Source organism: Euleptes europaea, chromosome 3 (genome assembly GCF_029931775.1).
Source record: "Euleptes europaea isolate rEulEur1 chromosome 3, rEulEur1.hap1, whole genome shotgun sequence".
Taxonomy (NCBI): domain Eukaryota; kingdom Metazoa; phylum Chordata; class Lepidosauria; order Squamata; family Sphaerodactylidae; genus Euleptes; species Euleptes europaea.
In genome coordinates this window covers 70,802,643-70,816,134 of record NC_079314.1, presented here as the reverse complement: position 1 = coordinate 70,816,134, position 13,492 = coordinate 70,802,643, and the positions used below count along the sequence as shown (strand labels likewise).

Below are 13,492 nucleotides of genomic sequence, written 5' to 3'. Positions count from 1 at the left end.
TGAGGCGTGTATCCAGCCTGGCATTATTGCATGTAATGCTGACCATGGACAGAGGAAGGTGTGAGTGATTCACGGAAAGGGAGGGATATCTGATACCTTGGTCTTCTGCCAATCCCTAAAGCACAGTTAACTGTATTTCTGCACCTGGTCCAAGGACAGTTTATAGGGCTAGGCTGTTACTGGAGTTTGTGCTTTTACTGAAGAAGTACGTGCCCCAGTCTCTGGAACAAAAGGTCACGATTTCAGCTTTCCTTACCTCATGTTTAGAATTAACTAGCCACTGTGGGGTTTATGGACATAAGAGTCATGAGTAGCTGGAATGCATCCTAACATTTGATATTGTCAAGAAAATTTGCAGTAAACTGCATATGCTTATGAACCAGGACTTATGAACCAGTAACCTATAGGAAATGTTGGCAAAATCTGTGGAATTCCTCCCCTCCCCTTTTTCTTCCATTTTTTATTGCATTTGGCACAGTGTGCAGATTTCCTATAGGTTACCAATGATACAAGTTGGATAATGCAAATGATAGCTATGGTTTTATTAAACTAGCTTCCTAAATTCTCCTGGACTTAATTTTATAGAAAAACGCATACAATCCCATGGGATTACATGGTAGAAGACATTTTACCACTTGGAACATTACTTTTACTTTACAAAGGTTAAACAGAGGAGCAGTATTCCCAAAAGTGATTTCATGGTTACTCTTTATGGACTCAAAATGGATCCCCACAAAAAAGGCCATTTCAAGTAAATTAGCATTTTTAAGATTTATAAAGTATCAAGGTTGTACTAAAATAAGTTTTGTTGTTGTTGTTGCACTGATTTTTAAATTCTTTTTTGTCAAGCAGGACTGGAACATAATAGTTTTCCTGGGATTTGTTCTATGGGATACAACAGTTCTTAGTGACATGGTCAATGTTCATCACGACCATCCACAGCTTTCTGGTTGGGTAGCACCAACATGCTGATGATACCCAGCTCTGTATTTCATGAATGAAAACCTTGGAACTATCTGTTTCTGTAGTCATGGATGACAGTGAACAAGCTGAAATGAGTTCAGTCAAATGCTAAGTGGTGAAGCCAATAGTGTTCTAGAAGAGATAGATTTAAAATTGCTGTCACTCTATGAAGTGAGGATCTTAGGGATACACATGGACCCAGGCCTGCTTTCTAGGGTTGCCAGCCCCGGGTTGGGAAATACCTGGATATTCTGGGGTGCAGCCTGAGGAGGGTGGGGTTTGGAGAGGCGAGAGACTTCAATGCCATAGAGTCCAGTTGCCAAAGCAGCCATTTTCTCCAGGTGAACTGATCTCTATCAGCAGGAGATCAGTTGTAATAGTGGGAGATCTCCAGCCACCACCTGGAGGTTGGCAAACCTACCGCTTTCTGAAAACAGATTGGAATTGTTGCTTAGGAGTGCCTTTTCACTTACATTTAGTGTGCAGGCTCTATCTTGACAGGTCTGCCCTTGTTACACTCATCCAGGCTTTTACCACCTTCCAGGAATAATAATTTATTAACTACACTTTCTACCAGTTTGCTTCTGAATTCAATTCCAGGAGCAGGTTTTAATCTACATAGCCTTTTATGGCATGGGACCAAGATCTCTGAAGAACCGTCTTTCCCTTTATGAGCCTAGGTGCACCATTTGATGGTGCATCACACCAATCAAGCAAGAACAGAATCTTCTCAGTGGTAGCTCCTATTCTCTGGAATAATTTCCTGAAGAGTAGTAAGGAATGTAGCACTTTTCTTTTTCTGGCATTTGGCTGAATAAAGTTTTGTTGTTGCTGCTGACATTGCTGCTTTGTAATTTTGGCTTGTTTACATTACTGTATTAGGTGATTTTATTCATTGTCAGTTGGTATATTTTTAATGCTGTTGTTAACTAGGGAAAAATGGCATAGAAATATTTTAAATAAACAAACAAAGAAATTACCTGTCACCTCAGGGACCATTTGCTGTTCTCTGCATTTACGAAGAGGCTGCTGGTGTCTGCTTCCTGGCTGCCATGTTTCCTTATTGAGGTGTGCATGTTCGTATGGCAGCCAGGACTGGAGCTTGGGCAGCCACTGCCAATGGTAGAGAAAGCTGTAGTTATGACAAGGGAAGGGAAAAGGGACAAAGTCCCTCAAGCTCTCCAATTGGAGAGGATCAGAGGGTGTGGTGGGACAAAAGGTCTACGTACTGAGGAAGGGTGAGATCAACCTATTGATAAAAAACATGAAATTGAGCCACAGTTGAACGTCATAGTGTTCTTCCTCAGGCAAAAAAAATGGTCAGAGAAAAATCAGCAAAAATGTCACAGTGCTGATATTCAGGTATATTTCTGAGTTATGAAAGACAAAGGTGTGCTTTCCTGACCCTTTTCTAAATATTCAGGAAGAAAATGTCAGAACGCAGTTTTCATGGAGAGAAGTGGGCTTAAAGCAACTTTATCAAATCATTTCTGGAATTTTTTCCCTATCCAAAGACATTTTTCCCCAAGAAAGAAATATTATGGGCTGGATCCCATGGAGCGTGTATGCTGATGGAAGAATTTGTTAGTGGGGCATAATTTCCTCGCTCCCCCTCCTGCTGTAGCTCCAAATGCCCCCTCCCCCAAAGCTGGGGGAAGTGAGAAAGAAAAATGTTGTGCTATGCTGATGGAAACTCTTCCATCAGCAGAAATGGTCCACTGAATCCAGGCCCAATATTTTTCTGACATGATTTCATAAATCTTAAGGCACGGGGGGCACTTGCTGAGAACTCACCTATGTCTTTCAAAGTCAACGAGTAAAGCATCCATGAGAATAAGATGTAGATTTCACTTGACCATTTTAAGCTGGTGATAAAGCTTCTACAAATTGCCATTTTTGTTTGGCTTGATGATGGATCTTTTGAAAGATCTCATATGTGTAAAGATGGACATCATCTCCTGGCTCAATCTAAATTTATAGCTTTTATGTGACGAATTATAATTTCTTACCTCAAAACATAATTCTCTCTTGCACAGTTTCTTAGAGTTAATGAATTATAATTTAAATTTTAATCATAACATACAAGAGATTAGTGACAGTGCTGAAAACATTGCAATTTATGGAGGCTTCACCAGGGCTTTCCCACATCAGTCCATACAGCAATGTGTACAGCCTTTCTTAGGTACCTTAGTATAATGTGCTATTTCCTTACAGGCCAGTCTTCACAATCAGAATCGGCAGACTCAACCATAGGCCAAACACATCTTAATAATTTATATGACCTTTTTAATTTTTAGGATTTCCATCCTATCCTTCCTCCAATAGACAGCTCTCCATTTTATCCTTGCAACCTGAAGTTAGCTAATGAGCTTTATGACAGACAGGATACTGAGTCTGAGTCCCCCCAGTCCTAATCAGACATTATCTACTATACCACCGGCTCTCAATATGCTTAACTTAGGTGCTCATAAATTAGAAAAACATTAACAAGAACTTATTTTACGTTTGTATACACATACACACATATGCACACACACATTTGCAAAGATGTGGAAATGAACATTAACTCAGACAGCTCCAAATAGGGATTACAAAAATCCATGGTGGATAGGTTATCAACAGCAGGCATGATAGATAAGTGTCCATGTTGGACTTATTCAGAGGTGGTGTCATTATATTTAATTCTCACCACAGCCAAATCTGTGGATATTTAAATCCAGAGATTGGAGCCATGAACAAACAACAGATCTTTCTACAAACCTGACAAATGCCTCAAGTATGCAGAAAAATCCAAAATTAAAAAAAATACATGGCAGGTTAACTACCTCCAAATACCAGAAGCAGCACCTGCAGCTTTATGAAATGAATGCCTTCAGTGGCCATTGCTAGGTGACCACAATAGTATTACCAGCCTTCCAGCTTTAGTTTCTGTTGGTAAAAGGCAGGAGGAGGGGGCAGGGCCCTTTCCAAGGCTGTTTGGCCTTTGAGGGAGGACTCACTGGGGCCAGGCCCAACAGGAACCACTGGGCAACTTTCCACCACACAACTTGCATGACTTATCCAGGACTGGCTGCTAGCCTCTATTCAACAAGTATACAATACCAAAAGGGGAGTGGTACCTGGAACACATAGATTGTTGTAACTTGTATAAATTGTTTTGTTGTATAACTGGAATCATGTGTTGGAAATCACGTTTTTGAAACCACATAAACCATTATATTCAATGCATTTGTGGTACTTTATGTATATGTGTGCCTCTATTCAACAGCAGCCACCCCAAGGAAGCCATTGTGGTTTAGTGGTTAGAGTTTCAGAGTAGGACCTGGGAGATCAAGGTTGAAATCCCCACTCTGCTGTGGAAGCTCACTGGATGACCTTGAGCCAGTCACATACTCTTAGTCTAACCTTAGACTACTGGGGGCTACCTTTTATTATTCTTTTTGTTATGATTTACCCATCTACCCCAAATTCTTGGCTGCCATTTTTTCCATGTAGAAAAACTAAAATATTTACGATAAATACTAAAGTAATTGCGTTGTGCAATTATGATTTGTATTGAATTTATATCATATGAAATATGTTATTAAGGCACAATATTAAGGAATACTTTTGTATGACTTAAGGAATACATTATATCTTAACAGCGTTGTCTGTATGTTTAATTAGATGTCTTCATATTTTAACTGGTTATTTCAGAAAAGCAGGCACTCCCTTAGTGATTTATGGCCACTGGCCAAACTGTTTAAAAATTATTCTTTATAAAAGGACGGTCTTGTGTTTGTGTATCCTAAAAAGGTCTGTCTCAGCACATCACATTTCTTTTTCCTTTCTCTCACTAAATTCTAGACTGTCTATATTTTGAGTAAGATTAAATATAATTTTAATATGGCTCAATTTAAAGAGGTTATCATAACACCTTGCATAGCTAAAACTTCATTAGAAACTACAAGTTGCAGAGAGGGCCATTGGTTATTGGTAGAGCGCATGTTTGCATGTAGAAGGTTTAAGGTTCAATACCTAGTATGTCTAGATCAAAGAATCTTAGGAAGCAGGTCTAGGAGAGAACTCTGCTTGGGACTGGGGAGAGAGTACATGTCTAGAAGGAACATTGGTTTGACTCATTATATGTCAGGATTATCTCTTTTTCTAAATTTACCAGCTTTTGAACAAAACGTTTACTACTATTATTTGTAGAGTTGATTTATTTTGAAGTCTGTAACATGGGCCATTGATATCAGAAATGTCTCTGAGATACAGAAGCAAAGTGCTAATGGGTACTTCCCTTTATCATTTTCTCTTAAACAAAGGCAGCATCTTTTTAAAGGAATAAAAAAATGACTTTATATTTACTGGAGTTTCCAACTCCTCCATCTATGCCTGTTAGGATAGGAAACCAATCACTAAGAAATAAAAATTGGGAAGAATATTCAGGTCATTGAATATTTGACTTAAAACATCTCATATCAGGTACTGTCAGAATGTTTCGCTACCTGACCTTAAGCCCTATAGGATACTGGAACAATACCCATATGGTAACAATTTTTTGCTACTGGTAATCTGAACTGCTTTTGAATTGGGAGACCTACGACTAAAAACCTGTGGTGTTGTGTTACCATCCTTTCCCCTTATTTGCTTAAACTTTCTTATTCTCTTGCTCCAGGCATCCTCTGTCATTCTGCAGCTCCAGTTGTACTTTCTCAGGGCCGTTGGTGATGGAACAGAATTAAATGTAAAAAAACACTACGCTAGAAATCTCAAGCCACCACTTAACCTTCTTATCTGCTCTTGTAGCCAATTTAGGGCAAAACTGAAAGTTACACAAATTTGTTATGGGGGACTAGCAGCCACACTGCAGCTGCAAGGTGCTCTTGCCTCCCCCCTGAACCATTTTTCCAAACCAAAATGGTGGAGGGGGAGGCATTAGAAAATCTGAGATTTTCCATAAAACGCTTGAATGATCAAATATTTAACATTCTTTTTTTACCATATCATCCTTGCCATTTATTTTTTATTCTTTACACACAAAAAATATTTCCAATAGAAAATACAGTGACATAAGCATGCTATAAATACCATGTTTTAGCTCACAATCCAGTGAGACAAGCAGAATATGAATAATTAACTCAAGTACTGCTTTTGAGCATTTCATTTAAACCAAAATTATTTGTATATCTGATTCACCATGTGTCTCCAAACATCAATATTATTTTAAAGGCTTTCTTTTTAAATAAGCCAACAATTTAATCATAGAAAACATCTTTTAACTTCTCTAACCACTCTTGTTTTTTTGTTTTTTTACTTAGAAGAGAATGCTTCTTTCAGTGTCTGGCAAAGACAATACGAGCAAATACTTAAAACTCAATAACTTCATTATACTTCCCTTATATTACTCCTAATTTTTAAATTAAAAGTGGATTTTGTCCTGATCAGTTCATAAAGTTAGAACTAGAGCATCTCATAAGTTTATGTAATAACAGGAAACAGGCCCAATATGCATGTTCTAGCCATCTAGTCACAAATGTATTAGCCTCCCTCCCACTCATAGTTTTCAAAACTAAAAAAAGCACTCATAAAAACCTGTATTTCCTTTATTGTTGTTGTTGTTATTTTTCTGCTAACTCTGCTCAGCCTGAATTCTACAAAGGGTTAGATCATACCAAGAATGGAAGATAAGTCCTCCATCAAGTTCTTCCAAGATGCATCAGCTCAGAACATCTGCTGCTACTGCTATAACTACTAAGCAGGATCCCCCCAGCCAGTTTATACGATTTGTTAAAAACAGTGTTACAGAAGGAAAAGAGGGGAAGAAACGTTTACTTCAACTGAACACCTGTGATGTACACTTGCCCTCTTGGGTAAACTATATTGCACTGACAATGTGAGATAGATCTGATCCAAGCTAGAATGTTTTACAACCACTTATAAGGAATTATGGCTTTCACTCTAGTAATTTCAGTCATGTAAACCAAAGGAATACATGGGTTTCTGCATGTGTTATTTGCCTCAATGCTGTTGGGAAGCGGGTTTTTTCCTGCTTACCCATAGCATTGTGGTGCATTTGTGCACCTCCTGAGGTTTCCCTGGCTTTTGTTCGATCTTTCTCAAGTGTGTTATGCTCCAACGTTCTGGGAAAGATCATAGCGAAGACAAGAAGGTTCAGATTTTCCTGGTCTCAACCACACAGCAGCCATTTCCCCCACAGTCGTTATTTTCTCTCCCTATTGTAGAGGGTTTTTCCTTTTTCTTTTCTTTTTTAAAATTGGCAATTTAATAGTGTTATATCAATATACCATTATACCAAAATATGCACCAGGTTCTCTGAGTTCCCAGCATCTTTTTTTTAAAGAGTTAGTCTCTAGAACGTTTCTTCGTGGAGATATATGGAAAACATATCTCCACAACGAAATGGGCTAGAGCCAGCATGGTATAGTGGTTAAGAGCGGTGGACTCTAATTTGGAGAACTGGGTTTAAGTCCCCACTCCTACACATGAAGCTTGCTGGGTGACCTTGGGCCAGTCACAGTTCTCTCAGAGCTCTCTCAGCCCCACCTAGCTCACCAGATGTCTTTTTTGGGGAGAGGAAGAGAAGGCGATTGTAAGCCAGTTTGGGACTCCTTAAAGGCAGAGAAAATCAACATATAAAAACCAACTCTTCTTCTAAACAAAATGAAAGCTGGGAACTCAGGGAACCTGATGTTTTAGTATAATCCTATAGCAATATAATGCTATTTAATCACAATTTTATTTATTATTTAGTTATTTAATTCATTTATACCCTACCTTTTCCCCCAGCAGAGAACCAAAGCAGCTTATCTCATTCTCCATTTTATCCTCACAACAACCCTGTGAGGTAGGTTAGGCTGAGTGTGACTGGTCCAAGGTCATCCAGTGAACTTCTAAGGAATGTGGGGGTCTAAACCTGCGGTTTTTCAGATATTAGTCTGACATTCTTAACCACTACACCACACTGGCAATCAGTATGTAAAAAAATAACTAATAGGGAAACCTGCTAGGTGGAAGCCCCTGTCACTGCTGTACTATATTAGCAGCCACAGCAGCATCAGTGAACCTACACAAACCTGTCCCCATGTGAAAAACACCAGTATCTTTTCATGAATCAGTGTTCAGCACTAGACAACAAACCCTGCAACATTTATTCATATTTTGTCAAAGTATTATTCCTTTGAAATAATGAAAATACCTGCATAGTTAATACAATTCATCAATATCTTTGCCTAGGGAAATTGTTGGGAGCCATGTCGCCAGCTGCACAACATTCTCAGCGGTGCTTTTGCCCCCTCCCTGTTTGCAGGTGCTAAAAGAATGGGTGGGCTTGCAGCCTGCATCCTCTGAGAGAGTTTACTACTGGATTAAGAACCAGCCTAGGATGTTTGTGTGTGTGTGCGTGCGCGGGGGATCCGTGTTTGTTTGTATTTTGCATCATTAAATGTTGTTTATTTAAACATGGCATGTTTGTAAGCCACTTTAGATCTCTACTGGGGAGAAAAGCAGTGTGATGAATCGCCTAAAAATAAACAAATAAAAACATTTCAAGAAAGTTTAAGTTGCCCATTACTGTCTGGACAGAAGCCCTATGGCACCCTGAGCAGGCTGATGGCAGTGCATCTCCAAGACTAGCAGCACTGCTAGCTGGGAGAAGGTAAGGACCCAGCATTGCTCCCAGGGCCTCTGGAGCTTGCTTTGCACCTGAACAATGACAAAGCATATCTGATACGCAGAACAGAGGCTGCAACGAGGAGGGAAAATCGGGGAAATCCTGCACCCTGCTCTTGCACAAGTGAATTGCAAATGGAAAGAATTGTCTTCTTTACTGCCGATGTGAGCATGTTTTATGGAGAAATGAAAATAAAGCAGCTCCCAAGTATTTGAATGATAATATCCCTTCTCCTCGCCCAGCCAGCAGGTAAGAATCTTAGCTATCCTGCTTTCAAGGCTTCCTAATTTACTGTGACATCAGAAAGCAAGTCAGCAAACCTTCCTGAACATAGTTGAGATTTTCCATAAAATGTCTGAATAATCAAAAATTCAAAACTGTGCTAAGCAGCTCTTAATTATCTATATTGTACCTAATATCCAAGTGCATAATTCATCAGATGCATGAGGCAGTGGTGTGCGTGCTTTCATGCACTTTCCCCATAGTGGTCTACATGAAAATTCATGTTGCAATAAATTTGTTATTCTTTAAGATGCCAGATAGATTCTTCATATTACCTCTTAAGCATGATGTCAGTATTTTAAGCCATCTAGTACTGGAGCTGGAGCAATATCCTCTGCCAGTGGGTGGTTAGGAGACTGGAAAATTGAAGAAGGTAGTAATGTTGTGGGCTTTGACAGGGAAATATGGGGGGGGGGTTATTACATGAAATTCCTAAGTTGGTGTCTGCCAGTGGTTTATACTCTAGTTTGGATTTCCAGTCTTTTTGCTAACCTAAAAGTTATTTGCATTCACTATTAATTAGAGGCTTTTAGTCCCTAACTTCCAGTTATTATTACCTAATTTGGATATTTGAAGACTAACAGATTTATTGTGGCATTGGCTTTAGAGGACTAGAGACTATTGCATCATAGAAACATAGAGTTGAAAGGGACCTCCAGGGTCATCCAGTCCAACCTCCTGCAAGATGGAAAATCCTGCAGGAAAATCACAACTATCTCCCACCCCACACCCCCAATGGCCCCTGCTCCATGCCCAGAAGGTGGCAAAAAACCTCTAGGATCCCTGGCCAATCTGGCATGGATGAAAATTGCTTCCTGACTCCAAAGTGGCGATCGGTATTACTCTGAGCATGTAAGAAAGTGCCATGAGAGCCAAGCACTTATGCAAACCTTCCTGCCCTCCCTCTCATGATCTGCATCAGAAGCATGAAGTATGTTGAACACACACAAACATACACAGAAACAGGGGGGGGCGGGTTAAATAATGTGGTCAAAAGTCCATGAGATGCAAGAGCAGACACTTCCATACAATGCTCTAATGACAGCAGAGACCATAGCAGGAATAACAGATGCTAAATACATTACTCTATCTTCTTACACCTGTAGTAGAAGAGGCAGCTATTATTTCGATCAAGGCCTAAATGGATAGTATAAAACTCCGTGATAAATCCTAATTCAACCATTTCATGCTGAAACCTCCTTTTCTTCAGCTGAATAATTGTTACTTTCAGATCAGCAGATGCGTATCCTGGGAGACCGAAATGTTCTCCCAGTGGTTTCTGAATGTTGTCACAAAAACTTTTGCCATAATAAATCTGTTAGTCTTTAAGGTGTCACAAGTCTTTTTTTTTTTTTTTTTTTTTTTGCTATAAAAGACAGAAACAGCTTTCCTTAGCAAATCTGGTTAAAATTGTCGAAGGCTTTCACGGTCAGAGTTCATTGGTTCTTGTAGGTTATCCGGGCTGTGTAACCGTGTAAGACCACGGTTACACAGCCCGGATAACCTACAAGAACTGGTTAAAATTGTTCGTGCTTAAGTCACAATGAAGTAAATGAGATGTTAGCTGCAACTAATTTAAGAATAACTGATTTCAGTGGCATTAGCATGACAACTTTAGTTGAGGGTTACTGTGATTATATTGTGCATTTAAACCTTGAACGTTGAAAAACTGAGAATGTTAATTTCAGAAACTACTGATTTAAGATGGCAAAATGAGGAGCACGTGTGTTTTTTTTTTACCATCAGCCATATAAGCATGGCTTTGTAGGGCTTTGTAGGGCTGTTTAATGCATTACATTTTAATGACAATGGCACATTCTGTCAAGTCACTATGTCAAGATATGCTACTACAGTGTAATTATGGTAAGCATAACGTGTGTGTGCCGTCAAGTCACAGCCAATTTATGGTGACCCCCCACCCAGGGTTTTCAAGGCAAGAGATGTTTGGAGGGGGTTTGCCATTGCCTGCCTCCGTATGGGCCGAGAGAGTTCTGAGAGAACTGTGACTGGCCCAAGGTCACCCAGCAGACGTTCAAAGCCAGGTTTTGAAATGTTTTCTGAAAAGGGGCTAAGCATTGTACTGAATTTTGAACAATTAATTATTTCATGTGCAGGATGCCTTAAAGAGAAGTTAAAAATAGGGATGGTTTCAAATAGACTCTGGATGTAATTTGAACATATGCTGGCTGGGGCACTGTTTAAATAGATGAGTATTTTATGCGTTCACTTATATGGAATGCAAAGTAACCACTAGGGAAAAGATCAAGTGATTCAGTGACTACTGAGTCTGTTTAATAAATAAATACATTTTTTAAAAAAAATGTGACAGTGAACAATTTCCACAATTGCCATCTGTCCATAATCAAGCGTGTAATTCTGTCCTCACTAAAGGAAATCCAACTAATGCAGGCATTTTTGCTTTTAACTCTGCTCTCATGAATACAAATGTGCTTGCCTTGTTATTTTCTTCGATAAATGTAAGCGTTAGAACACAGGGACACAGGCCATGCCATCTTTCCCTGAAATGAAATGATATTCTAAAGAATATTCTAAAGATATTGTGAAGACTATCTTAGACAACAGTTTGACTGTACAAAAGGTGATTTATCACTTTTCAAATTCACACCCTGCTGAATACAAAAAGAAACATAATACATTTTCAGTATTCAAAAGGTGTGCAATGCAACCAATAGTTATCTACTCCTCCTGAAGTTATGTAAAATAATTTTCCATTGTTTTACTCTGAAGGGTGGACCTTGATGCTATATGGATTTCCCAAAGTCAGCTCAAAAACTTCAGGGAAGAAAAGTTTCCCAGAAAGTCACAAACAATATATCAGGAAATACCACCTGCTATTCAGGGATATCACAGGAAATTTGTTTTCCATTTTCTAAAGTGTTATGATTTTGAACTGACAACGAACACTGTTTCATTATCCCAAATGTGTTAGAATCCTTGATAACTGCAAACAGAGAAACTGAAAGAATTGCCATCCGGGTCATTCTTTTGCTGAGTTATTATTAGAGTTGCCAGCTCTGGGTTGGGAAATGCCTGAAGATTTTAGGCGTGGCGCCTGAGGAGGGATGGGGTTTGGGAAAGGGAGGGACTTCAATAGGGTATAATGCCATAAAGACAACCTTCCAAAGCGGCCATGTAATTTCTCCAGGTGAACCAATCTCTGTCACATGGAGATCAGTTGTAATAGTGGGCGATCTCCAGCTACCACTCAGAGGTTGGCAGCCCTAGTTATTATGGTCATTAGGATCTAACAGAAAGGAGACAGATTGAACTTGAAAAATAATCATGCTCCAAATTCTGTTAACTGAGATGCTCAATAATATGGTAGCAATTCAACATGCTAACTTGTGAGTATTGTTAATGAGGAGCCCTTTGCAAATAGATGGATTATGTCTGCTTACATTCTTCCCCTTTCTCTAATAGCACTCGGGCAATGTTATTTTAAAATTTGATCAAACACATATATGCTAGGGTTGACAGCTCAGGGTAGGGAATTACCTAGAGATTTGGAAGGTGGAACCTGAGGAGAGCAGGGTTTGAGGAGGGAAGGGACTTCAATGGGGTATAAAGTCCACCTTCCAAAGTGGCCATTTTCTCCAGGGGAACTGATCTCTGTAGGACACTTGATCCCATCCAACGGAGGAGTGTGTTACTATACAGCCCGAGTTGGCAGCTGATGAAGACCCCCTAGTGGTCAAAACAGGGAATATCCGGCCCCCTGTATCACGTTATGATCTACTATTGCCACTCATGCGAGTTACTCCACAAAACAGCAACAGAAGAGAATTGCTATTTACATCAACAAAGCTTAAACGCTACTGTGACTGCACTGAAACGTCTCCTTGGCGCAAGTTGGCGATATATTCGCGAAAAACCTTTTTGGCTTTACTTTCAAACACTTGTGATTTAACTTTGCGTTTAACAAGTTGTTTATGATTTATTTCAATGTTATTGTACAAATAGTGATTATACAATTGAATGGTTACATAAGCCTAACTTGAACAAGTTGAATTTTGCACTAATATTGTATGCTTGATTTTTGCTGCTATTTTGGGTTTGCTAACTAACTATATAGCAGGCTGACTTATATTTACTAACTACCTGGAGGTTGGCATCCCTATATATGGCCCAAAGTCTGAACCAGCACAAAATCTTATTCTTGTGCATTACTATTCAGGATCAAAACGAAGGATGTTCAACCTTCAAAGTTTTCTGCCACATCTGTTTAGTCCTATAGAAGTAGGATTGAAGGGAAGCCACTGACTTCATTTTACATTCTTTTCTGAGAACAACAAAAGGTGCCTTTCCTTTTTTATTTTTTTATTATTATTTTTGCTAACAAGGTTTCTTCCATGCAATTTCCCTTTCTATAATTTGCCTTTGCAGCTTCATTTGCCCAAACTGTCTTTTAATTTTATTGGCTTTGGTCACCCATGTGATTTTGTTGAAGCTGCTGCAAGTCTGTGCCTAACAAAATATGAACCTACCCACATCATAAGATGTCAGTCACTACTAGTGTCAACTGTATTCAACTGCAGTGTGAGCTGTAAACAC

The 13,492-nt window shown here is 39.2% G+C and overlaps 1 protein-coding gene across 3 annotated transcripts in view; it reads right to left on the bottom strand.

Annotated features, from left to right (window-relative positions):
* The window catches only part of HMGA2 (high mobility group AT-hook 2), a 152,514-nt gene that overhangs the window by 24,255 nt on the left and 114,767 nt on the right, over window positions 1-13,492 (bottom strand). The window contains exon 4 of one of the 3 annotated variants that reach the window (XM_056847534.1): window positions 1,950-2,095. The exons of the other annotated variants lie outside the window; for them this stretch is intronic. Within the exon in view, the coding sequence (XP_056703512.1) occupies window positions 2,024-2,095 (72 nt within the window). The 3' untranslated portion in view covers window positions 1,950-2,023. Of the gene's footprint in view, window positions 1-1,949; window positions 2,096-13,492 lie in introns of those variants that run through there. 3 annotated transcript variants of the gene reach the window in all.